Source organism: Besnoitia besnoiti, assembly GCF_002563875.1.
Source record: "Besnoitia besnoiti strain Bb-Ger1 chromosome Unknown contig00014, whole genome shotgun sequence".
NCBI lineage: Eukaryota > Apicomplexa > Conoidasida > Eucoccidiorida > Sarcocystidae > Besnoitia > Besnoitia besnoiti.
In genome coordinates, this window is record NW_021703916.1 from 928,152 (window position 1) to 952,016 (window position 23,865).

Here is a 23,865-nt window from a genome sequence, read left to right on the forward strand (position 1 = left end):
GCTGGCTCACAGCACCGAAGAAGCCTGCGCGGGAAAGGGAGATGGAAGACATTGAGCTGAAGCAACGAAGACTCCAGGAAACACGAAGCGGAAATGACAGGAATACGAACAACGAAACTCATTAACAGACGCAGACTGGTAGATCTCCCGTTTCCTTCACGGGAACGAGAGCATTTACGAAAACGTAGCGACGCATCGAGGGAGAAGCCGTATCGCGACCGACGGCCCTCTCGTCCCCTCCCTATTTTTTACACAAGGAGGGAAAGCAGGATGCCCACACCTGATAGTCGTTCAAGGAGCATCGAACGCGAGCAGAGCGGTTCCTGCCTGGAATCGCCTCAGCGCGAGCCCAGCCGTCCCCAACTGCCCCTTGTCTTGCACTCTTCTCCGTCTCGGTGGCTTCGCTGCTCGGCTCGTTTCCGCCTCCTGTATGCTGTTTCTACCAGTGTATCTCTCTTCGTCCCGGAGTTGCCCTGACCCCTGAGCCCCCAGCCAAAGTGCCTCCTGCGAGAGCCGTGTGTCCTCTGTCTCCTTCCTGAGCCCACAACGCCCCGGGCGCCTGCGCACTTTCGCCGACAACCGGCGTCGCAGCCTTTCCGGCTTCCGGTGTCGGCGAGAAGAAGGGCGACGGGCACGCAGACGCCGGGGACGGAGGAACCCAAGCCCCTGTAGAGGCGCTTGGCTGCCCGTTATATTGCACCGCCCCTCCAAGGCTCGCAGCGCACGAGTCTGGAGCAAACGGGTGTGCGGCCAGCTGGGGGACAGAGGCCGCTGTGGGGAGGGGCGCAGGCGAAGGGAAAGGGCTCGCTGCAGGGGCTTGCCCCGTTGGCTGAGGGGGCAGGGCCTTTGCGGCGAAGGGTGCAGTCGGGGGCAAGGGGCCCGGCGGGGGATAAGAGGATCCACAAGGCGCGAAAGGGTCTGCCGCAGCGAAAGCTGGGGACGAGAAAGGAGCTGTCGAGGGAGGCGCGGTGGGGGGGGCTGTCGCAGAGCCCGGCCGAGAGCCGAAGGGCGACGTGGGGACGGGCGAGCTGGTGGCAGGCGGAGGCGACGCGACGCCGCTTGCAGGAGGCTGAGAATCCCCAGTGTGTCCGGGGCCAGTCGCTGAACTAACAAAGGCAGGTGCCGCTGGGGCTCCGGCTGCGGAAGGAGGGAAACTCGACGGTGTCACATTCTGACAGTTGGAACCGGGCGCAAGCACCCGTGCGCTTCGCCCTGATGGGAAGGCGCTAGTCGGCGGCGGCGAAGCCGCGGAGCCCGCGAACGCGCCCAGCCCTGGCGGAAAGCCCGGCGAGCCTTCAGAAGACGCGAACGGCGTTGCGAAAGGCGACGGACGCGGCTCCTGCGCAGGGAAAGCGTGATCCCCGAGGGCGACCAGGCTGGCAGCGGCGCTTGCGTCGGCGCGCAAGTCAGGAGAGTGCTGCGGCCGCGCGGCGCCAAACGGGTGCTTGAGCAGGCTCGAGGAAGCCGGCATGGGCGTTGCCGGGGCCGCTGCAGGCGCCCCGTAGAGCCCCGGAGCCATGACGGGCACAGGTACAGTCCCTCCAGGCTTTCTTTGTCCGGCTCCAGAGGTGGAATTTGAGCTGAACACGTCGACGTAGCGATTGCGCTTGTCCGCGCCCGCCCGCGTCCCCGCGGGCTTCGTGTCGCCTCCGGGAGGAGGCGGGAGAGACGGCGGCGGAGGTGAGACCGCACCGCCGGCTGGCGAGTCCGACGAGCCTGTGGCGGCGCCGTCGGCCGGAAGGGGCTCCTCCTCGTGCTCGCGACCTAAACAGGAGAGGAAATGAAGATGCCATCCCGCAGCACGAAGGTGCACGTAGAGCAGGTATTCACGAAGCTGCCCCTCTAGGCGAAGCGGGCAGGAGGCAAAGAAGATGTACCATACAGAGACAGACGAGACAAATGGGACCGGCACGTTCAAGCGGCATGCGACTGAGCACCAGTCCTGAGAAAGCAAAAATAATGTGCGTGAAAGTCTACCACAAGAGCACCTCCGACCTCGCAAATCCTAGTTGCTTCACATTTTTTCACAGACGCTTCGCTCCCTCGTGTTTCCCTCCTTCGCCTCTCGCGCCCTTCTCCCCCTTTCCTTCTTTCTCCCGTTTCTTGGGCTTTTCGCTGTGGCGAAGTGTCCTGGCGCGTCCCTGCACGCGCGGCGTGTGAGGCTGTCCCCCCCCCCTTACCTCGCTCCCGCCACCTTTTCTGCACATGGTCATAGTAGTATGCGTTCTCCACGCCGACGTTCCTTTCCTCCGCACTCAGCGCCTTCTTGAGTCCGCCGATCATGCCTCCAAGCCAGCCACCGCCCACGACGGAGGCCAGAGACAGGCCGCCCTCGTCCTTTCTTCCGTCGTCTCTCCTGGCGTCCGCGCTGTCCAGCGGCCTTGCGGCTGCGCGCGCTTGAGGAGACGCCGAAGCCGGCGTGAGCGCAGACGGATGATGCTGAGTGAGCGTCTGCTGGGAAGGCGCTTCCAGGCTGTCTGGCGTCGAGGCGAAAGCGTGTTTATAGGTTGACGCCAGCTGGGCCCCCAGCGTCGCGAAGCGGCCGCTCTGCTGCAGCGTCTCGACTTTCTGTTGAGCCTCTCGTAGCTCCTGACGGAGGTCCGCAGGCACCTGTGCCTGCGGCAGCGCCCGGAGGAAAGAGGCCGCCAGGCTGCAGTAGCTGTGGGCCTGGAAGACGCCACAAAGAGGAGAAAGAATAAGACGAATAAGTTGAGTCTCGTTAGCGGTACTGGCGAGCCACGAAAAAAGGCGGACGAAACATCCTCCATGTCACTCCGGGGAAGCGACGCAGACGACGAAGAGAGGAGACAAACAGCGAAGGACACAAGCGTTGAGGGCACCGCACGTGGCGCTTCTGTGAGAATGAGAGAGTAGGGCAGAGAATGACGGGGAGGGAGCACCGGGAGAAGACGGCGTCTTCCTATATCACTTACTTGCTGCAGGAGTCCCAAGTCGGCGAGGCAGAGCGCGTACCGAATCTTCGCCGGGATAAGCTGCGGAAACATGAACTGCGCATCCCCGCAAAGCCAACACAACGCGCATGTCCACTGTGACCTCCTTCCACACTAAAGCGTCTTTCTTCACGTACACAACCCTTCGGCGCGTAAAAATAGACATGGATTACGTGTCCAGACTCAGAAAGCCGGCGGAGACTCAAGACTCTGCGGAGACGGCTCAGGGCGTAGGTTAGGTCGCTTGTCCCGAGGGTAGCTGAGCGTGTTTCGAAGCCTCGACGCCGGTCTGTACGTGGACGCACCTGGGGGTCATAGAGGCGCTGGAGGTACTCGAACGTCTCTGTCAGAATGAGTTCCTCAATCGGGTTGCCGCCGATGCAAAGGAGATTCCCATCAGGGGCGCCTTGTCGCTCGAGCCCCGGGAGAAGCGAGGAAGGCACGACGGTCTTTCCAGCCAGCAACGCACACAGCTGAGAGGCGTGGCGATACCGACTCGCGGAAGGTGGCGACGACGCGCAGGGGGGACGCGAGGCATCTCCCTGCTCGGCGAGCGCTTGACTGAGTGAGAGAAGGAGACGCTGTGCCGTAGGGTGGACGAGGCCGGCGAACCTGGAGACCAGCGCGACCGTCGGGTACCAGACCTCCACAGCCTCTGCGACGGACACATGCACGACAAGAGACAGCCAGAGCGTGGACACAGAGAGAGAAAGCGCGGGGAGATGAGTGGTTTTGTGAAACGCGAGGAGGGCGACGTGAGCAGCGAGGAAGGAAACTGCGAATCACCCCGTTGTGTGTGTGCTGTGGCTTCCTCCGCGCTTTTTCTGCCGACTCAAAGGGTCGCGCCCGCTTTGTTCTGGCCCTCTCTCCCACACCCTCCGCGTCCCTCTTTCGTCTTTCGCTCCCCTCGCCGTCCGCTCCCTGCCGCCCCCTTACCTGCATCGAACGTGAGCGCCTTCGTTTCTTGTCCCACTACGCTATACAGCGCAGCGACAGCTCGCCTCCATCTGGGCCCTAGCGCGGTCGCCGCGGCGCCCTCGCTCCCAGCTGCTTGGTCTGCGCGCCTGCCCCGTGCGGGGTGCGTCTCTCCAGCGCTGCTGTGGATTCCCCCTGCTCCTGCGCTGGCGTGTGGGCACTGCTTCTCGGCCTCTGCCCCCGGAGAAACCAGTTGGATGGAGAGCGCCTGAAGGGCCTCATTGACAGCGTCGCTGCTGAGTACATTCCCCAGGGCGAGAGCGTGGTCGCACATCTTCTCCCTAAGCGCCGCATCGAAGGCGCCTCTCACATCTCCTCTGCACACGCGCCGGCAGATGAGGTCTATCGCAGCATCTCTCGCGGGCCGCTCCTCCGCCTTCTCTGCCGCGCGCGAGGGAGCCGCGAGCGCCAAGCGGTCTTCCGCCGCTTGAATCGACGCGCTCATCTCCGGAAGAGGAAAGAGCGAGGAGACCGGCGGCAAGACCAGGCGCCCAGGCGAGGCCTTCGCCGCCCCCCCGGATGGGCTTCTCTGCTCTTCTTGCTGAAGAGAAAGCAACAAAAAAGCCCACAGGCCGCACACCTCCAGCCGCGCACCTGCGGCCGCGCCCTCCCGCGCCGGCGACGCGCCCACGTGCGTTCGGCACGCCGGCGCAGCGCCGCCCGCAGGGCGCATGCCTTCCTCCCCGTCGGCCGAAGCCTGCCGCATCATGGCGTCCACGACCCTCTCAAAATACCGCGCCAGCGCGGCTGTGGTCTTCCGGTGTGGTGCCCCCAAAGGCCCCGGGAACGCCGCGACCGTCTCCATGAAAAGAGAGGCCCGCTGTCCCCCCGCAGCCGGGCCGCGTGCACCCGGCGGCGGCGTGCGGCTCCGCGCCAGCGCGTCTGCGAGAGGGAGTTCAGACAGTCGCGAGTTCTCTGGAGTCCCCAGCAGCATGAAGCCGCCCCATCCAAGAGCCACGGGCGCGCCCCGCGCACCCACAGGGTGCTGCGCTCGAGGTGGCACGCCTTCCGCCTGCGCCGTCGCTGCATCTGCCTCGACGCGACACATGCTCGGGTCACCGGGCGCTGGAGCTGCGTGCGCCGGCGCCGGAGGGCAGACAGGAAGCGAACCTGCAGCAACACTCTGGCCCTGCTGCACGGCTGCCTCTGCGAGCTTCGCCGGAGAGCCGGACGCGGGCCGCTGCGGCGAGGGCGACGGCCGCTCGAGAACGGCCGGTGCGGCGGCGGCGGGGGGCGCGATCTGCTGGACGGCCGGTGGAGCCGCAGGGACGCTTGGGCCAGCTGTCTCCGCAAGGTCGGGTCGCAGCGGCTCCTTTTTGGAGCCGAAAGCCGAGGGGATTCGAAGCCAGGCAGGCGGGGCGACAGGGAGGGAAGGAGGAATGGGGATATCCGAGCGAGGAGGAAAGGAGGGCGCCGCAGCTTGCTCGCCCTCTGGAGCTCGTCGTACGACAGGAACTTCCGGCTGTCCCCCCAAGGGGGTCGAGATCACAGTCTTCGGCCCGGTAGCTTCGGCAACCGGAGACACCTTGGCTGGGGCTGGCGCCGCAAGGGGAAACGCGGAGGTGGGAGGGGACGGAGAAGCTGACGAAAGTGGATTTCGAAGCAAAGACGAGAAATCCATCTCAGCCGCCGGGGGGAGGGGAGACTGAAGGGCGCCGGCATCCGCGGCGCCCCGACGTCCTTCACCCGTCCCGCTCTGCACCGGTGCAACTCCACTCCACGGGGTCGCGCTCTCCAGGGGCGCTCCAGTCCCCCCCGCGCCTTCTTCAGTCCGAGGCCCGACGGGGAAGACAGAGTCGCCAGCGGCATCGCATGAAGACGAGCAGTCCCCCTCTTCTGCAGAAGCGTTCGCTGCTTCAGTAGCGCCGTTCGCGGCCCTGAGTTCTTCGCCTCGCGGGACGTCGTCTCGTGTTTCCGGCGCGACGACCCGCACCCCCTCTCCGTCTGTCACCCGCAGAAAGCTCTTCTCGCCCAGGCCGCCCTCTGGCAAAGTGGAAGAAGTGAAGCCCTGGATGCTTGGCGGAGGGGTTGCCTCGGCTCCTAGCCCAGCTCTTTCGTCAGGGCTCTCTCTCGAAGCGCCGCTCTGCTCAGGCTCCAGGCCTGGCTCGCGCGCGGTTCGGCCCGCAGGCGGGGCAGAGACAGGGCCGAGGAACTCGGAGACAGCGGCCAGACTGAACACGCTGTCTGAGGCGTCGTCGTCTCGAAACAGAAACAGAGGGTCCCCTGCGGCGGCCTTCTCTGCCTCGCGTGCGTCCACGAGGAACGACGGAGAAGCAGCTGCGAAGCTGCCCTCGTCCTCCGGCGCAGCCGCCGCAGACGCACGCGCAAACTCCATCACGGCGTCGGTCTCTGAGCGGCAGAAAGAAGGCGCCGCATCACTCAGAGCGAACATCGCGTCCCTCTGTGACGGGCACGGCTGCTGTCTGCAGTCGGGGTAAGACTCCGCCGTCGCGAGGTGCGCAGTCAACGCCCTTTCAGACGGAAACGACGGCGCGTTCAGAGTTGCGTTTTCAGGCACTGAACTCGCGCTCCCCAATGAAGCGACAACCTCTTCGCCCGTGGGGACAGGCGCCCTGTCCCCTGTAGCGTCCCCACACAGAGGCACATCCTCAGGAGCGGGAGTGAAGAGCGAACACGGAGTCGCGGAGGAAGACGAGAAAGAGGAGAGAGTCTCGCGTTCTCCTGGCCGGCGCGAGTCTTCTGCCGGCGTCTGTCCGTGCGGTTCACCGGCGCTGCTGCTCTGCGCCTCCCCTCCGTCGTGGCTTCCCTTCTCTGCGCTGACACGCCCGTATGCCTTTTCTTCTAGTTCTCCACTCGCTCTCTCCGCAGGAGCCGCCACCTCTGCACAGCGGGGTTGCGCGAGGTCACTCTCTCCAGGCACAGCCTCGCGTCCAGCCGCGTCGACTCCACGCTTCAGAACGTAGTTCGCTTCGGGTGAGGCGAGCGAGTCCCGCGTCGGGTGCGCAACGGCAGCGGGCGTTTCCGCGGCGTTCGCGACCTCCTCGCCCTCCCCCGCGACGCCGAGGGTCTCCTCTGTCGCATCCTCCGCGGCCACGCCCCCCGCGGCGGATTCGTTGCGTCCGCCGTCACCGGGACTCGCGCTTCCCTCCCTGTCTTCGCTGGACAGAGACACTCCTCGGCTTGTCGTAGACCAGGGCAGCTCGCGGGCGACCAAAGGTGCCGGTCGAGAGGGCTCGCCGCTCGCCGCCGCCAACGAATACGCAGAAGGTAGTGGCGCGTTGACGGGCGCCAGCGCCAGATCAGGGACGGGAGGGCATGCTGCCGAGTAGTCAGCGGGCGCGAGCGAGGAGGAAGACGAAGGAGGCGAAACACTCTGAGCGTAACACGCACGAGACGAATCCGGATGCAACGACGCCGCGCGCGAAGAGAAAGGATTGCGGAAGACAGGAAAGGGTTCGAAGGGAGATGCGGCAGCGGCAGCAGAGTCCGGTGGGTCCACGGATGTGCCGCCCTGGGCACCTGGCTGGCTGCCAGTCGCGTTCAGCGAAGCCGAGAAGGGGTTTCTTAGAGGAGACACGAGAGCGGGGTCGCGCGCACCCTTCGTCGGTGCACCCTCCCCTCCGGCGGTGGAAGGCACGTGGCCTGACGACGACGAGCGAGAAAGAGAGGGCTCCGACGGCTCCAGGGAGCCGTCCCCTTCTCCGGCGCCGGGGGGCGGTGCCGAGAACGGGGTCTTGCCCGTGAATGCCAGTCCTTGGGAAGGGTCGTTGTAAGGGGTGGAGCCCGCTACGCCCCCCGGGTGCGCGACAGACACCTCGTTCGGAGCGTCAGCCCTGCCGCCGTCTGCCCCCAGGGAGGAGCTCTTCGTGGTCGCCAATACACCGTCCTGCGCTGCGCCAGGTGCCGTCCCGCCAGACGGCGATTGCACGCAGCCACTTTGGGCGGAAGGCGCGTCCTGCGGAGTTGGAGGCGCACCGCCGCTGGAGCCCTGAAGGTGCGCAGAGTTGCCGGCGCCCGGCTGCGGCTCGCGAGGAAGTCCTGCGGCGTCTCCACTCACGCCGCAGTCCGCAGGAGCGGCGGGGTCGGGGACCTCTGTCATCTGGGGGGACAGGCCCGCAGAACCGGCGCAAGACGACCAAGAGACCCTGCCCGCAGAGGTTCCTGGACGAGGAGACGACGCGGCATCTCCACCGGCGGACGAAGCGACCTGCGCCGGTGAGGAGGCCGCGAGGGCGAACGGGTTCGCCACGCGGAACGGGAAAGAAGGGACAGGCGGGACAGCGGAGGCAAGCGCAGGGGGGACAGAGGCCGACTGGGAGCCTGGGGCGCCAGGAAAAGGCCCAGGATACGGGGAGGAGGCAGCTGGTGGGAACGAAGTTGACGGAGAGGAGGAAGAAACGTCCGTTCGCGGCGCCGAAAGCAACCAATCGTCGTCGGCGCCCGAGGGGTCAGAGGCAAAGAGATTCGAAACCGACATCGCGGGAAACGTGTTTGGTGAGAAGAGGCCAGAGCGGGCAAGACCAAGAGACGCTGGCGGGACGAGACCCTGACGGGACGAGACGCTGACGGGACGAGGCACACAGGAGCCGGAAACTACCGACACGAAGGTCTGCAGGCAAGGAGAGAGATGCTCAGCGCCCAGAAGAGAAAGGATGGCGAATGCCGACGTGGAGACAGCGCGTCGACCCGCCACCACCGCTGGTTGAGCTGGGGAGAAGGTGGCGACGCGAAAACTGAGTGGGCGAGAAGACAGCTGACAGAGTAGTCATAGCAACGTCGTCGCCCTGGGTGGTTTTGATCTCAGTTCTCGCCAGACATGCGCCGGCACGGGGCCCGCAAAATATTGAAGGAGAAGCGGGGAGGACAAAAAAAAGATGCGAGCTAAGACAGCGGAAACTGGACCTCGGCCGTCCTAGTTCGCTTCCATCGGCGCCCGCCGGGCAAGTCAGCAGAAACGGTTCGCACTTGGCGTTTGCGCCGACTCAAGAAAGTCCGCGAAGGCGGCGAGTGAGCAGAAAAGCGGGGAAATGAGCAGAAGCAAAAATGCGAGAGAAGAGTCAAAAGTGGGATAGGCAAGGTCCCCCTTCCCGTCTTTCACCCAGGGTTCAAACCCAGATGCTGTTTCTTTCGCTCGGCGGGTCGCTTTGCGCATGCAACGCATGCTGGAGTCGCGCAGTGCTTCTCTGTGCGGAGAGAAAGCCTTCTCCTAGTCTCCTCGCGCCGCCCATACCACGTGAAACAAAACGTCAGTTTTGTTAGGACAGAGTTGTCTTCATATATAAGTCCCTGTCCTCCGTTCTCTCCACGTTCAACGGCGTGCTGGCCCACTGGAAATTCTTGCTATGGATGCCGTGGAAGGCAACAAGGAGCTGCGCCGGGTGAGCATCACTTGCGCGAGCATTGGCTCAGTTCACAAGACAGAGTAGGAAAAATGGTGCAGTTACAATGATATTGTGAGACAGAAGGCTGGTCTTGTTCTCGCTTCCGCTATGCACCAAGACAACAGATCAACCCACCGCTTACTCGCACGCACCAGTCTCCATTGCTCGTCCACTGCTCAAAGCAGCGGCACAGCAACGAAACAGAATTGGGAAACGGCATGAGTCGTCGGCTGTCGAAATATATATACTCGGTGCGGCGAAAGCATCGCGCAGTTGCACAGGCTCTATAGAGGGATTGCCGAGGAGGCCCTTTGCACCACGGAAGTGGCGCCGCCTCACACGCAGCTGATTCAGACTCAGCGCGCTGCCTGGGTGTGTGAGATCCTGTCTGGCTGACAGGGTTCCTCAAGAAAACGACGAGACGCCTTTCTCACGCGAGCGAATGTGTCGGCACAACTGTGTTCTGAGAGGGTTTCTAAAAGCTTCCCTTAATCTCCACATTCGCTGAAGGTCTTTCCCTCAGAGCAGTGTGTGTGTTGAGAGTGGCGGTTCAGGGTCAGGGTGGGAGTCTTGGGCACAAGGCTGCAGAGTGCCTCATCAGCTGGTATGCCGGCTGCTCAAAAAAGTGAGCTTCACTTTCTTTCTAGCGCAACATGAGTGTCTGTTAAAGCTTCCATGAGCTAGCTTTGAACCTTGCATGGTTGTTGTGTCTGTAGTACTTGACTTAGCCCTGCTCGCAGATATGAGTCTTAGGAGTCTTCGGCAACTTCACCGTGTTCGCTGCATATGCTGCGCCGAGGAGTAATTTCAGCGTTGTAGCCCCACTACTTGGGGAGGATGAAGCGTATGCAGTCTCCACTGTCGCTCCTCGTCCTGCCGGCTGCCACTGTTTCATGTCCTCCCCAGCGGCTGGTGCGGGTCAGCGGCTTGCGTATCTAGTCGTCGTCATCAGCTCTGGTTCGAGTGTGTGGGCTGGTTAGCCGGCGGCTGCGCTCTCTACATGAGTTCACTAGCTAACCGCCTGGAAGCCGATGGGACTGCTTGGCTCATTGAATAGATGCTGCGGTGCTCCAGCGCTTAACCCTCTTAAACGCACAGTGGAGAGACGTCAGTACGGTCGATATTTCTAGAGGCTCAGGCTCGCGCCACGTGTCACTATCGACCCCCCTGGGGTTGCCGAGGTAAGCACGGAGGCAAGGCTGCGCTCCACAGCACTCGCCTGACGCATCTCCGGTCTCTCCCTAGTCAGGCGTTTTGCCCTGCGGCAAGGATGTTCGCTGCCGCCTCGCTGCCGCCTCGCTGCCGCCTCGCTGCCGCCTCGCCTTTGACAGACGCCACCGCGCCCGGGGCCAGCGACCCCTCAGGGGCTCAGGTGTACTGACAGTCTTCGTTCGCTGCCGCGCGCCAAAAGAAAGCAACACAACCTCACCCGGAAGAAAAAAGACTTCCCTGCCTGCTTTGCGGCGTGAAGCTGTCCCTATTTCGCTGTCTTCTCCCTCGATGTGCGAGCCCGCGGTCACGAGTTGAGCAAAGAGAGGAGACAGGAGGGCGTGTGCGCTTCAGTGCAACGCCGGCCGTGCAGCTTGTTGAGGGAGGCCATCCTTTAGTATCTGCCTCGCATGCAGGCGGACAGGGCATTCTCTTTTTCCGGCGCCGCGGGATGGAATCGCACCTCTCCCGGATTGCAAGAGAATTTTCAGCAGCTTTGTTGGTGGTGAAATGGCCTTGAAGAGCAGCTTTTGAGCGCTAGAGTCTAGTTCTGCCGTTTCCGCGCTGAAAGGCGCGCGCACGTCACGAGGGAGCGAGGAGCTGCCACGACTGTTCCATCGGTTCTGCCTCGTTTTTTTCCCAAATTGTTCTTCTGTTGCGCCCTTCCAACTCGAAGACCGAGGCAGAAGAGCTTCTGAGCTGCGCTGCGAGTGTGCTTTGTCGGGTTTGTTCGGCCTCCGTCTATTCGCATTTGTTTTTGCAGAGGAACCCTGGGCAACTGCACTGCCTGGCTTCCTCCCGGGGTAGAGCCATGTCCAAGGGAAAATTCAAGCAGCCTGGAGCGCGTCGGTGTTTTTCTGGAAGCAGGGGGAAATTGTCTGTTGTTCTTTCTACGTATGAACCAATCACTGCTGTCTCCGCTCTCCCTAGATTCCCGCCACCAGGCCTTGTTCACGTGTCTCTGGGCGTCCGGTATCCGCTCTTCGGCCTTTTTAGAAGCAAGACTCAGTATCTCTTTCGCATGCGCGGTTGGCTGTGCTGAGATTTTCGTTGGATCGTCATTCTCTCCTCTCTATCGAGTGCGGGAGTCACTATCGCGCCGAAGTCTACCATCGGACGGTCTGCTGCGGCCTCTTTGTTTTCAAAGTCGCTAAACGGGCAGCATTTGGTGAGCAGAAGCTGATGCCGGCTCCTTCCGCTCGCGCTGTATGTACGCCTGAGTCTTCCTCTCGTTCGCCTCTGCCGGATTTTCTTGCCGGGGATTCCGAGGAGTTGTCTGTTCAAGTCTCGGCACTCGGCTGCATCGGGGGGAGCGAAGATCGGCGTGCACGCACAGAGGACAAAACAAGGGACGAGGTGTTTTCTGGGTGCCGCGAAGAGGCACCCGCGTCCACCGCCTCTAGCCCCTCGCGCGGAGTGAGACAAGACGAAGAGAATGGAAACGCGCAAGTCGCCGCTCCAGCGCCGGGAGGTTGCGGCGGCCGCGCTCCTTCGCCCCCCGCGCTTTTTCGGCAGAACCCAGGAGGAAAGCGAGCGAGAATGACGCTGACGCAAACGGGACGCGATGAGCAGCAAGGAGTCGCGACAGATAGCGCAAATCGGGCCGTAGCTAAACGGGGTCGCGCTCACGCAGCCCGCCACGCGCAACGGCGAAGCGACGCAAGCGAAGAGCGGAAGGGACGCAGAGAGGTGGAGACGCAGAACCAGAAGGAGACATCTGACGCAGCGAGCGAGGTATGCAAACAAAATGCGGCGACACCCTCGCCCCTACCGCATCCGGCGATCCCCTTGCGGGAGATGGAGGGCTGCCGGCGCTCCGCGACTTCCTCGCGGCCGGCAGCCAGGGCGGAGGCGGCCAGACAGCCGCGGGGGAGTCTCGCCGGCGCGGATTCGCCGGTCGCGCGGCCGAAGGAAGGCAGATGCGCGGAAAGCGACGAGGCATCCCACCGGGGCTGCCAGGCTCGACCGGGGACAGACGACGACCTGGGTCAGCGAGACAGCGAGCAAGAGCAACCTAGCGAGGAGAAGGAGGCACTCAGCTGCGCGAGTGCGCAGGCAAGGGCCTCCAGCGAGGCCTTGGCTGCCTCTGCGTCGAGCGCGGGCCCAGCGACCGCCGCGGTTACCGAGGGCAGCCTTGCCGATATGGGAAGGAAGAGGGAGAGAGAGGGCGCGGTTGGTGAGAGAGAGGGCGCGGTTGGGGAGAGAGAGCCGCGCCAGCCGAACGGGACGACGAGCGGCGCGGCAGAAGGAAGGGCTCGGCGAGAAGGGAGACACACAGAGGCAGAAGCGAGGTCTGACGAGGCGGCCGCGGGGAGCGAGGAGGGCGGCGCGCCGACCCCGAGGCCCCGCGCCCAGAACGCTGTGGGGCCCGCGCCGGGCGTTTGTCCGCGCCCACAAGGGTCTGGAGACCGCAGGCGGCAGAGTCGCGACCGACGCGAATCCGAATCTGGCAGGGCGGGGGACTCAGACCCCGAACGCGGGGACAGGGCAAGAAATGCAGCCGTCGCTTCAGAGAGAGCAGAGACGGAGGAGCAGGTCGAAGACGGTCATTCTTCTTGCTGGCGAGGCGGCATCGACGGCAGAGCGGGTCACGCAGCGCGGGCAGAAAGCTCTGCGGGGGAGGGCGACTGCGAGGACGGGGACTCGCCTGAAGAACAGAGACCTGCGGCACGGCTCCGGAATCCCCGCGCCCCCACGAGGCCAGCGCGAGGCGAAGCCAGGCGAGCGCAGGCGGCGCCGCCGGGCGCCGAAGAGATGGCGAAAGCGAACAGGAGGGGAGTGGAGACCGGTAAGAGCAGTCACATAAGAGACAGGTCGCTTCATATGCCGGCACCCGACGCCGCGGAGATTGTTGGGAGAGAACAAGGTGCTGGGGAAGCGGGCAACGTGACTCCAGAGTCGGCGGCGGCGTCTCTCGACAGCGGAGAAGAGCATGAGGCGCAGACACGAGATGGCGCCCGCGCGCGCGAACAAGAGGAAGAAGAGGCCAGCGACGGGCGCCGGGCAGTGAAAGACCGAGTAGGGGGTGGAACCGACCAGGAGAGGACGGAAAGCCAAGACCATGAGAGTGATGACGGCGGCTCTTTTGCGCTCATGCGAGAGAGCGAGCAGGATTTGCTTCCGCCACGCAGTCCGCAGAGTTCGAGAGGCAGAGTTCCACGCCTGTCTCTTGAGGTTCTGCGTGCTTCTGAGGAAGATTGCGCCCGCGATTCTTCTTCGTCCTCCTCGAGGTCGGCGCGCCTTTGGGTAGAGAGCGACGACGCCTCACGGGACGAGGGAGGGTGCCTCTCCGCGCACCAAAGAGACGAAGAGGAGACCGCCGGCGCGGAGAGAGAAGAAACGGCTCACGACGAACCCTGTGTCCTCTCGTCCTTCGCATCCGTGGAGGCCGTCCTTCGAATTGCGGGGAAGGTCTCGTTCGAGTGTCTCGCGTCGTTTTGCTGCGACTACCTCCGCCAGCTGAATCTGCATCTCCGCTCCATGCGTGAGGTCTCCCTCCAGCGCGAGAAGAAGCTCGCAGCCCTGCTGACGCGTCGAGACGCGCGCACGTCTCCTCGCTTTCGCGCGTCCTCCTCGGGATCCGTCTCCTCGCCCTCGCTCCCTGCCTCTCCACCGTCTTCTCGCTCGAGCGGAGACGGCGGCTGCCCACACGACGCGGGGCCGCAGCGGCGGCGAAGGCAGCGACGCCGGGCGGCACGCAGCCCGAGGCGAGGCGCGGGGGCCAGAGGGGACAGGCGGGGGGAAAGCGAGGACGAGCATAGCGAAATTTCCGTTGCGGACGAGATGCCGGCTACAGATGCAAGAGGCGAGAACGGAAGAGCGTCTAGGGCCGGTGGCAGACGCAGGGCGGTCTGGGTGGGCGCTGCGTTTGAGCGTCTGAAGCGAGAGCGTCTGTCTCGTCTGCTGAATGTCCAGCGTTGCTGTCAAGAGTGCACGGAGCCTGTGCTTCAGGTGTTGTCTGTCGCGTACCTCGTGCGTCTGTTTCTCTGGAGCCGCGACGCGCATCCGGACGGGCGCGCGTTTCCCGTCTCGCCGGAGACACTCGCGATGCTCATCGAGGCCCTCGACGCGCACAGGCTGCTCCTCGTGCGCCTCTACAAAATCCAGTTTCCGTCGCTGGATCTCGCGGTCTCTTCCCTCGCGCTGTTGTACTCGCAGAGCGTCGCAGTGCAACGCATTCTTCCAGTTCTACTTGGCCTCTTCCGCTCTGAGTTTGGTGACTCAGCAGCCTCGCTCGTGCTGCACGTCCGCCCGGCGCGCCCGCTTCCGAAGGGGGGGGGCAGGGCCGCGGCTTCTCCCCCCCCCCTACAGACTGGAGGGGGACTACGACACCGAGCTCCTGAGGAGCCCGGCGAGTCCTCCGCACGCCCCCCCTCCTTTTCCGCGGCGGCGCGCAGACGCAGGCGCCTCGGCCGATGCGTCCGGGGGCCGGCTGGGCGAAGCGGCGTCTCCTTCCTCGCGTTGTTCTGAAAGGCAGTCACTTGTGCTCGGGGAAGCCAGAGGGCCCCTGTCCCCTGGCGGGGGCTGGGCGCGGGGACTTTTCCGTTCGTCCATGGCGGCTCTGTGCGGAGTGTCGGGGAGTCCGTCGGGGAGGTGGCGACTGCCCTTCTTGCGGCCTCACTACTCAGGCGCGGACAGGTCGGGAGCTCGGGCGCGCGACGCAGCGAGTGAAGCGGTGCGAGTGCTGTCTTCTCTGAGACGTTTTCCCGAGTTTCCGCGGCAGGACAATGCGTCGCCGCCGGGCGCGGGGGGGCTGAGGGGCGGGTGTGACGCGGATCCCGCCTTTCTGGCTTCGGCGTGGCTGCCTGTCTCCTGCTCGTTCTCCGTCTCCACTTGGTCCCCGGCCGTCCTGTCTCGCCTGCTCGTGCGTCTCCTCGAGGCCGGCGGCATCTCCCCTCCCTCGTCTTTCCCCCCCTCGTCGTTCGCGTCTGCCTCCTCCGCGCCTGCTTCCTCCGCGCCCTTCTTCGCCGCGGAGGCGGGGGGGGCGGCTCAGCGTGCGAGTGCGCAGGGAGAAGAAGGGCTGAAGGAGGGAGGGATGGAACGGATGGATCCTCGGCGAGGGCGCTGGGGGGGAGACGAGACGCGGCGCGCGGGGCGTGTTGCTTCTTCCCTCTGTCCCGCTGTGGCGCGCGCGTCGCTGCAGATCTGTCGGGCAGTTCTGTTTGCTTTCCACGCAGCTCTGCGCAGGAGCGCGCTCAGCGGAGACAGTGGGAAATTGTTGCGGCCTCCTGCGAGTCTTCCTCTGACTCCACAGCAAGCTGAAGCTGGCGCCTTTGCGCACGCACAGGTTGCTGCCCAGATGGCACGCCACTTTGCAGGTGTCTCTCTCCTGATCGCGGACCGTCCAGGAGACGCGGGCGGGGCCTATGGGAGAGACAGAGGCCTACGAGGCGCCGCTGCATTCATCCCTCTTTTCCGGCTTGAGGACGAGGAAGCCCGCGCAGAAGCGACCCACGCCCTCGCTGTCGCCGCGGAGAGCGCCGCCTCTGCTGTTCAGCGTCTGGCGACGGTCGTGGCGCCCCCGTCCCGCGCGCGGCTGCCGTCTCCTTTTTTCTCCCGCGGCGGCACGCTGGAGGTTGTGGGGGCAGCCCCGAGCATCGGGAAGAGGCGAGAGATGAGTTGCTCTTCGGCGGAGACTGTCTTCATCCTCGGCAAGGCGTACTCGTGGAGGGGCGACTCGCCGCGCGAGCGAGGTGGAGGCGCGCAGGCAGTCTCTGGCGGAAACAAGGTCATTCACGAGGCTGCAGCAAAGGCCGAGTCGCTCTCTAGAGACGCCGACGAAGGGGGCAGCCGCGCGGAAGGCAAAGACGCCTTGAGAGGCCTCAGCGAGTCTCTCAGGCTCGCGTGTGACGAGGGCGACCTGCTGTGTGCACAGCTGAATGCCTTGACGCAGCTCATCCTCTTCTGTGCCCAGGTGGAGACACCCTTGGCGGCCTTGGCGGTGAAGGAAAGGGCCTGGGATCCCGCGTGCGCCAGGGGCGACAAATGCAGAGTGGCGGAGAAGGCGAGCCGCAGCGAGGAGGAAGGGAAGCCGAGAGGTGACCGGCGCCTGCGACCTCGCCCGGCGTGCCCGAGCGCAGACGGAGGGAGAGGCGCGAGCGACGGGGGACTCTGCTTTTCTCATTCAGAAGAAGAAGCAGAACTTCCTGCAGCACGCGTCTGCGGAGAGACGGCAAAGCCTTGGGAGGGACGCGGCGGCGGAAGACGTTCGGCGTCGGCTGGACAGAAAGAGGTGCAGCGCACGCGCCCACGGCCGTGCGAACACACGAGACAGGCCAGGCGGCTGGCGCCCGCTGCTCCATCGGAGGGCGACGAGGCCGACAGTGCGGAAGAAGATACTGCGGAGCGCCTGAGCTGGAGAGCCGAGCTGCGATCTGGTTTTGCGAGGGAGGCCAGCCGTCTGGCCGGTTTGGCGCAAGCGCTCAAGGACCGCCTCGTCTGGCTCATCACAGCCGAGGCCCTGCAGATGATCAAATCTCAGTAAGGGCTTCACAAGCACATGGAGGCTTTGTCCTGTCTCTGAAAAAACTCAAGCAACGAGGAAGCGCGAGCGAGCCTTGCCCGACGGTGTGTGTTTCCTGTTTGCGCGTTTCTGTCATCAGGCTTCCCTCCTCGCGCCTCGCCTGTCTGACCTCTGTGCTGGTGCGTCAGCTGGCGTGTCGGTCGTGTTACCCTGCGGACTGCTCCTTTGTCTTTCATGCCGCGGACTTTGTGTGCCGTGCGACTTCTCTTTCGCAGCTCATGCGTCCTCTACGTGCCCCTGGCGGACGTCTTCGGCTCTCTGCTGTCGCCTTCGCGTCTCAGTGCGGCGCCGTCTCTGCTGTCGGCGTCGCTGCGTCTCCTTCCGCAGTGTGGGGCGGCGGTCTGGGACGCCGCCTGGACCCGCGTCGGGCAGGCTCTGGTGCATGCAGTTCTGCACACCAGTTTCTCTTCGAGGGATGTCTCGTCTCCGCTGTGGCCTTTTTTCGCCCGCGATGAGGACCCGCAGGTCGGCGGCAGGTAGGCAGAGCAGTGAGGAGGAAGCCGCGCAGGGCGGCCGAGCGGCGACGAGATACAGAGGGACGACGGGGAAGGGGGAGGGGGGGGAAGGCGGAAGGGGGCAGCCGCGAGAGGCTCGGGCGAGCGCAGCCAGAGTGGCGGAGCGTGTGAATGCGCAAGGCGCGCCGAAGGGGGACAGGCCGGGGATGGGATCTGGAGTGAAGGAGGCGACGGCAGCATGAACAACGAACGAGAAGAAGGGAACAAAGCAGACTGTGGAGGGAGAGGAGAGAGGACAGGAAGCGCGGCTCCTCTCCGCGAAACGATCCCCGCAGGATCTTGGGAGGCGAGCAGATTTGAGAGCACCCGAAGAAGCAGGGAGCACGGAGAATGAGAGGATGGGGAGGAGAGGGGTGGGAGCGCACATTCTCAAAACGTGGCGGCTGTAGAGAAGTTCGTGCGAATCCTGCAGTGGCTGCGGTCTACAAGGATGCTTCCTGGTGTGTTTTTCTTTGCTGCAGTGCGTCGTTCTTGCCGTCACTCATCGGGACTGCCGGAGGCCCTAGTCGGTTCCCCCGAGCGCTCGCGCGTTTCGCGTCCACTGCGCGCGTCCTCCTGGTGGCCTACTTTACGGCTCCTCCTTCGTCCCTCGCTCCGGCCTTCGCGGGTCGGATGTCCTCCGGTCTTTCCCCTTCGTCGCCTGCAGGCTCGGGCCTTCACGACGGTGAGGCGCGGCGCGGGCGAAGTTGCTTCTCAGTGTTGTCGATTCACCGCAGCGTCGCGCTGCTGCAGGACCTCGAGGCGTTTTTGCGCGCCCCAGCAGATCGAGTTGTGTCTCCGCTTTCTCACATTCTGAAGAGTCACTTCCCGTGCTTCTCGCATGCCTTCCCCGCGGGAGCGAGCGAGGAGAGCAGCCGCTGGCTCCTCTCCCCTGCTGCGTCGCTAGTTGCCACTTCCGTCCCCCCGACCCCCGCCGGGCACAGTGGCGCCTGGGGGCGACACGCGGCTGCCGCCGGAGCCCGCCAGAATGGAAGCGAAGTGCGACTGGGCTCCCTGCCTCGGGCTTCAACTTCGCCGTGGGCCTCTTGTCTCCCTTTTGGGCTCGAGTGCCGCCGAGGCGCCCCCACCGACGCAGACTTGGCTGCTGCTTCCCGCGCCGACCCCAGGCCGGCTCGGGAAGATGAAGAGCGCGGGGCGGGCGCAGACTGGGGCAGGTGGAGACAGCCTGAGCGACGCGCGCGCGGCGCGAGCCCTTCCAAAGGGTCTGCGAAGCTCCTCGAGGCGTCTCTCGCGAAAGAGGTTCAAGCGGCTCGCGTCGTGGAAAGCCTCCTGCGGTGTGGCCTCAAAGCGGAGAAGTTCGCCGCCGACCTTTTGCGGCTCCGCCCGGATTTGCCGCGCCCCGCCCAAGAGGCCGTTCTCGCGGAGGTCTGCGACGCGTTGGCTTGCGGTCGCCGCCAGGCCGCGCACGCGCTCGCCGAGGCCCGGCGCGCGCGAGCTGTCGTGGAGACGTTGTGTGGGCGAGGAGACAGTGAAGGCCGAGCGCCGGGGAGCAGCTGCGAGAGTGAGGCAACTTGGGAGGATCGTCAGCCGGAGGCAGCCGCGCGTGGAGAGTCGACTTGCGCGCGGAAAGGGCGCGGGGAAAAGACTACACAGGCAAGCAGGTCACAACCGTGCGCGGCACAGGACGGGCGTCCTCTTTCAGCTGTCGACCAACAACCGACAGCGAATGCCGCGGAGATGACAGCGGGCGGAGGCGCCCCAAGTGGCGAGGCCGCGGTGCAGCAGTGGGAAAGGACAAAGGAGACGCTGATGACGGTCGCTGAGACAGCGCCCGATAGACCCGCGACGGAGAAGGAAGGGGAGGAAATCGACCGAAGCGGCACCCGAGGGCGAAGCGCTCACGGGGGAGCTGAGCAGAGACGCAAGGAAGCCAGACTGAGTTTGGTGCGTCTCCGGGAAGCGCAGGCAGCCGTGGCGACGATGAGGCACCGCAGCGACGCCAGCAAAGAAGACCGAGGGGAGGCAAATGAAGGCGACCTGACGCCAGCGCAGCGCCCAGGTGCTGAGCGAGAAGAGGCTCTGCATGCGTGGTCGCCCCCTCACCTTGAAGAAAGAGATACTCCCATGGCGTGGAGCGCGGCAGCAGGAAACGCGAAGCACAGAGACGTGGGAGGGGATAGGGAGGCAAGGTCAGGGATCTCCTCTCCCGCTGCAAAGGACGAAGAGACAAGCGAAAACGGAATCTGCGAGAGTGCTTGCAGTTGTTTGAACGAGGATACTTTTTCATCCAGCGCCGGGTTCCCCGCCCGTTCCGCGAGCGATCCAGTAGTCAAGGGTTCTGGGCCTGCGGCTTTTCTCCCGTCTCCTTGCTCGATGTCTCTGTCAGCTGCCTCGCCCGTGTCCTCTCACCTCGCCTCCCGGTCGACGATGGCTGCGCTCTCGTCGCCTCTCTCGGTCGCGCCGCTTCCCTCGCCGGGAGGCCAGGCCCGCGCTCGGGGCCCAAAGTCCCCGAAGTCTCCATTCCCGGACGAGCACGAGCCTGCGGCCTCGTCGGCGTCACCCGCCTCCTCCTCTTCGGAGGGGGGACTCCCTTGGTGCATCGCTTCCGCTTCCCCCGCACGCAGGCCTCCGCGCCCCGGCCCCGCCGGCAGCCTCTCCTCTCTCTCCACGACCGGCTGCCACAGCGGTGACTCTCGGGCGTCCACCGCGGAAGTCGTCGGCCCGTCGCCCCGCCGGGGCGACGCGCCTGAGGGGCCCGAGGGCCCACGCAGGGCGGAGGGCGAGTTCCGGGCTGCAGAGACGCAAGTCGAAGAGCACTGGGGCAGCCCGTGGGCAGGCGGCGAGAGGGGAGAGGTTGCGGTGGCGGCAAAAACAGGGCGTTGCTCAGTGCAGCCGGGTGTCGAGGCCTCTAAGGGGGCCAGCTCCGCCGTGTCGCCGGCGCTCCGGAGGGCGTGGGGGTGGATGTGGAGAAGCAGAGAAGAGAACGAGCGGCGCGCGAAGGCCGTGGCGAGTTCGATTGTCGCGCCGCTTCTCGCCGCGCTGGCGCCGAAGGCGGGAGGCACGCCAGAGAGGATGAATGTACCCACTTCCGTGTTTTCGCAGTTGTCGTTCTCAGATAGCGAAGAGGACAGCGCAACGGACCCCTCGAGCGAGGAAGGAAGCGAGCAATGCCGCCGACCGGACTTTGACACCCGGAGCGGGGAGGAGCTCTACGGAGAGGCCCCCGGCGCTGAGCAAGAGGGCAGAGCAAGAGAGAAAGCTCGACTTCTCGGGAAGGCGCCAACGGGAAGGGACGAGGAAGAAAAGCATACATGGGCTGGCTACCCAGCGAGCGCAGTGCTGCCGCGGGGGCGTGACTCTCACGTCACCTCAAGAAGGACGCACGCTGGCTCTCCTTCGTGGCGAGCGAACGCGGGAAGGGAAGAGGAGGAGGAGGCCGCGGAGGCAGCCGGAGTTCCTGTTCATTTCGCGCGTCGGGAGACTAGGCAATCGACGGCGGAACGGGACGAGGCGTGTGACTTCCCGAGGAAGTCTTTGGCGGGCTTCGTTTGGCACCGAGGGACTCTGCCGCCGGGCGCGGCCGCGCTTCTGCCTTCTCCCTTCGCTTCGTTCTTTGCTCACATGCAGGCTTCAACCGATTCTCCTTCTCCGTCGCACGCGCTCGCCCTCTTTTTGGCTGCGTCCCCGTTCGTCTCCTCTCTGGCGTCCAGCTCAGAAGCGTGTGGGCTGCCTGCGTCTTCAGCGGAGAAAGAGGAGAGCGGACGGTGGTGCGCGGGCCCCGCGCTCCCGGGCGCCACGGGTCGCGAACGCTTGGCCCCAGGGCGCCAGCCCCAGGAGGCGAGGGAAGGGGCGACGGAGGAGGATGAAGGCCTGCATCGTAAATGGTGGCGACTAGACGGGCCGCTGCTGCGGATCTCCTCGTGTCCCTCCGAGCTGTTTCCAGAGGCGGCGCTCCACCTCAGCGACCTGTGCTGCGTCCTCGAAGCAGACGAGGGGAGCGAGGCGACGGATGGCGGACGCGAGGAAGGGCGGGGGTGCCAGGGATGTGCGAGATGTCGACCGACGCTGGCTGCCACCGCGGCGTCGGTTGCGCGGCGCGTGGGGGCGGCAACGCAGAAGAGAGGTCGCGGGGCTGGTGAAGCGGGCCCGGCGGATCTGGGGTTAGCGCAGGGAGAGCAAGACGACGAAGGCGAGACACTGTGGCACGAACTCGAGTATGAATGGGTCGAGGCGCAGGAGGCCGTGACGAAGAATCCCTCTTGTCGCCTAGTTCTGGTGAGTTTCGGCAGTCAGAGTCCCCGCCGGGGAGCTCGCGAGAGAGGCTGTGTAACATCAAGGTGACCTTAGCCTCAACACTCGCTCTTCGTGCCGTCTTCCGATGAGCCAGTCCCTGGTTCGTGTCCCTAATCCCTAAACCCTTCTTTTCACCAACGTCGAGCTCCTCTCGTTTTCTCATCTGTCTTCGGTGCTATGGTCTCTGCCTGATTCGGAGGCGAGGCGCCCCTGTCGCATTCCTGTCTTCTTGAGAGTTCCTCTCTTTTCAGGTTGGCTGAGTCACCTGTGTCAGTCTGGAGTTTCTGCGATTCTCTCCCCGCTTGACCCTCTCGGTCTCGGTTGAACTTGCAGCCGTTTTCTGGGGTGCGAGTGGGCGTCTAAGCGTCTCAGTCGCCTCTCGCCCTCGCGTTTTGCTTAGGGGTTTTGTCTGTGTCTCTCCGCGTCTCACGCGTTTCGGCAGGTTGCGGTTTTCGCCGTAAGTGGCGTTTTCTTCCTTCTTTGGTGTCCCCTTGTCTTTCCAGACCTTCTGGGACGGTGTGCGCGCGCCGGTAGTCGTCTTCTTCTCCTCCCCGCGTCGCCGGCGCCTGTGGGCGCAGACGCTCAGCGCTGGCATCGCCAGCGCCTCTGCATGTCTATGGCGACGCGGTATCTCTGCAGGCGCGTCCCTCTCTGATGTCGCATCGCCTGGGTGCTTCTCTTCTTCTGTGTCGCTCTCTTCTTCCTCATCTCCCTCGTCCGGTGGCGGCGGCGGGGCGACGCGTTCTTCCCTGCCCTCGTCGTGTGTGCCAGAAATGCCTCCGCAAACGAGGGGGAGAGGAAGAAAGCCGATTCGAGAGAGACTGGCGCGAGCAAGTGGAGATGGGGGGCAAGAGAACGGTGTCGACAGTTGGACAAGGCCGTCGATGGGGAGGGGGCGGCCGCGGGCGTCCTCCTCTTCCTCCTCTGTCAAGGAGACGCGTCAGCCGTTTCCTCGATCGGCGTCTGCTTTCCGGCGCCCGACGGGGCCGTGTTTCTTCGTGTACTCGGAGCGTCCGTATGCGAAGTCCGGCGGCACAGTTTTTTATTTTCCTTCGCCTCTTTTCTTTTCTCTCTTCTCCAAGCCCGCTTCGCAGGGGGTCACGTCTTCTCTGCCGCGGCCTGCGCTCGATCCTCGTCACCCGAGCGTCTGCGAGGACCGCGACGAGGAAAGCGCGTCGTCGTCTCCTCTCTCCGCCTCCGCAGAAGGCGCTTCACACAGCTGCGTGGTTGCCGAGGCCCTGCACCAGTTTCGCAGCCTCTTGGGGCTCCAGCGACCGCGTGGGCTTTTCTGCACGTTGCGTTCAGAGTCCGAAGCCCGAGGCGCGTCTCCTCGCAGGAAGGGAGGTGGGTCTGCTTCGTGGGGAGGTGGGTCTGCTTCGTGGCCGTCTCGCGAGAGGCGCGCGTCGCCCAGAGGGGGCGAAGCACACGCCGAACGCGGGCTGCCAGAGGGCAGGGGACAGCTGGGCGAGGGACGGGGCCTGCCGAGGAAAGGCAGACACGAGCCCGGAGGAGAGGCGGCGGAGAGCCGTGAAAGGTCGCGTCTTTCCCAGTCTGGAGCGCGCCGGTCGTGGGGGACTCCTGCGCCGAGTATGTGTCTGCGGAGTCAGCTCGTAGCGGGCGGAGGAGAGTCGGAGTTCGTCATGCCAGACTCTCCCCCGCGCGTGCGCGCAAGTGAGCTCTGTCCTCCCCACACAGACACACCCGCTGAGGGCGAGGCAGACAGCGGCTGGGTTTTCGTCGAGGAGACGCTGCACCGATCGGGCCTGGTCCCCGACGACGGCGACGATACGAGCTCGCTCTCGCCGTCGTCCTCTCTGGCGGCCCTTCACGTCTTGGGGCTGTGACGCGTTTCGGCTGTGGCTGCAGGCGGGCAGGGACGCTAGGGGAGCCGGCGCAAGTGGAGCGTGCGGACGACGCTCCAGAGACAGACCGGGGGAGGTGCATAAGTGTTGTCGCTCTGAAGCGAGAGCGACGGCAGAACGGAGACAGTCTGAATGCGGGAGGGGGAGGTGCGGGATGACACAGAGACAGCTCGCCTGTCCGGCGAGGGTCTCGCGGCACATGGTGGTTCGTTTATTGGCAGCCGGAGCTGATATGTTTGTTTCCGTCGGCTTCGC

The 23,865-nt window shown here is 64.9% G+C and overlaps 3 protein-coding genes across 3 annotated transcripts; 2 read left to right on the forward strand and 1 right to left on the reverse strand.

Annotated features, from left to right (window-relative positions):
- Nucleotides 1-439: 439 nt before the first annotated feature.
- On the reverse strand, nt 440-8,364 carry BESB_026090 (uncharacterized protein; the record flags this gene model as incomplete). The annotated part of the gene is made up of 5 exons (XM_029361289.1): nt 440-1,764; nt 2,181-2,667; nt 2,934-3,008; nt 3,257-3,606; nt 3,888-8,364. 5 exons carry the CDS (start codon nt 8,362-8,364, stop codon nt 440-442), a joined length of 6,714 nt encoding a protein of 2,237 aa, XP_029215644.1.
- A 3,295-nt stretch (nt 8,365-11,659) lies between these two features.
- On the forward strand, nt 11,660-14,947 carry BESB_026100 (uncharacterized protein; the record flags this gene model as incomplete). Its single annotated transcript, XM_029361290.1, has 1 exon — nt 11,660-14,947. The coding sequence occupies one exon, from the start codon at nt 11,660-11,662 to the stop codon at nt 14,945-14,947; it is 3,288 nt and encodes a 1,095-aa protein (XP_029215645.1).
- Nucleotides 14,948-15,029: 82 nt separating this feature from the next.
- Nucleotides 15,030-23,592, forward strand: BESB_026110 (uncharacterized protein; the record flags this gene model as incomplete). Its single annotated transcript, XM_029361291.1, has 4 exons — nt 15,030-16,957; nt 17,216-17,476; nt 17,977-21,730; nt 22,252-23,592. 4 exons carry the CDS (start codon nt 15,030-15,032, stop codon nt 23,590-23,592), a joined length of 7,284 nt encoding a protein of 2,427 aa, XP_029215646.1.
- Between the last annotated feature and the right edge of the window lie 273 nt (nt 23,593-23,865).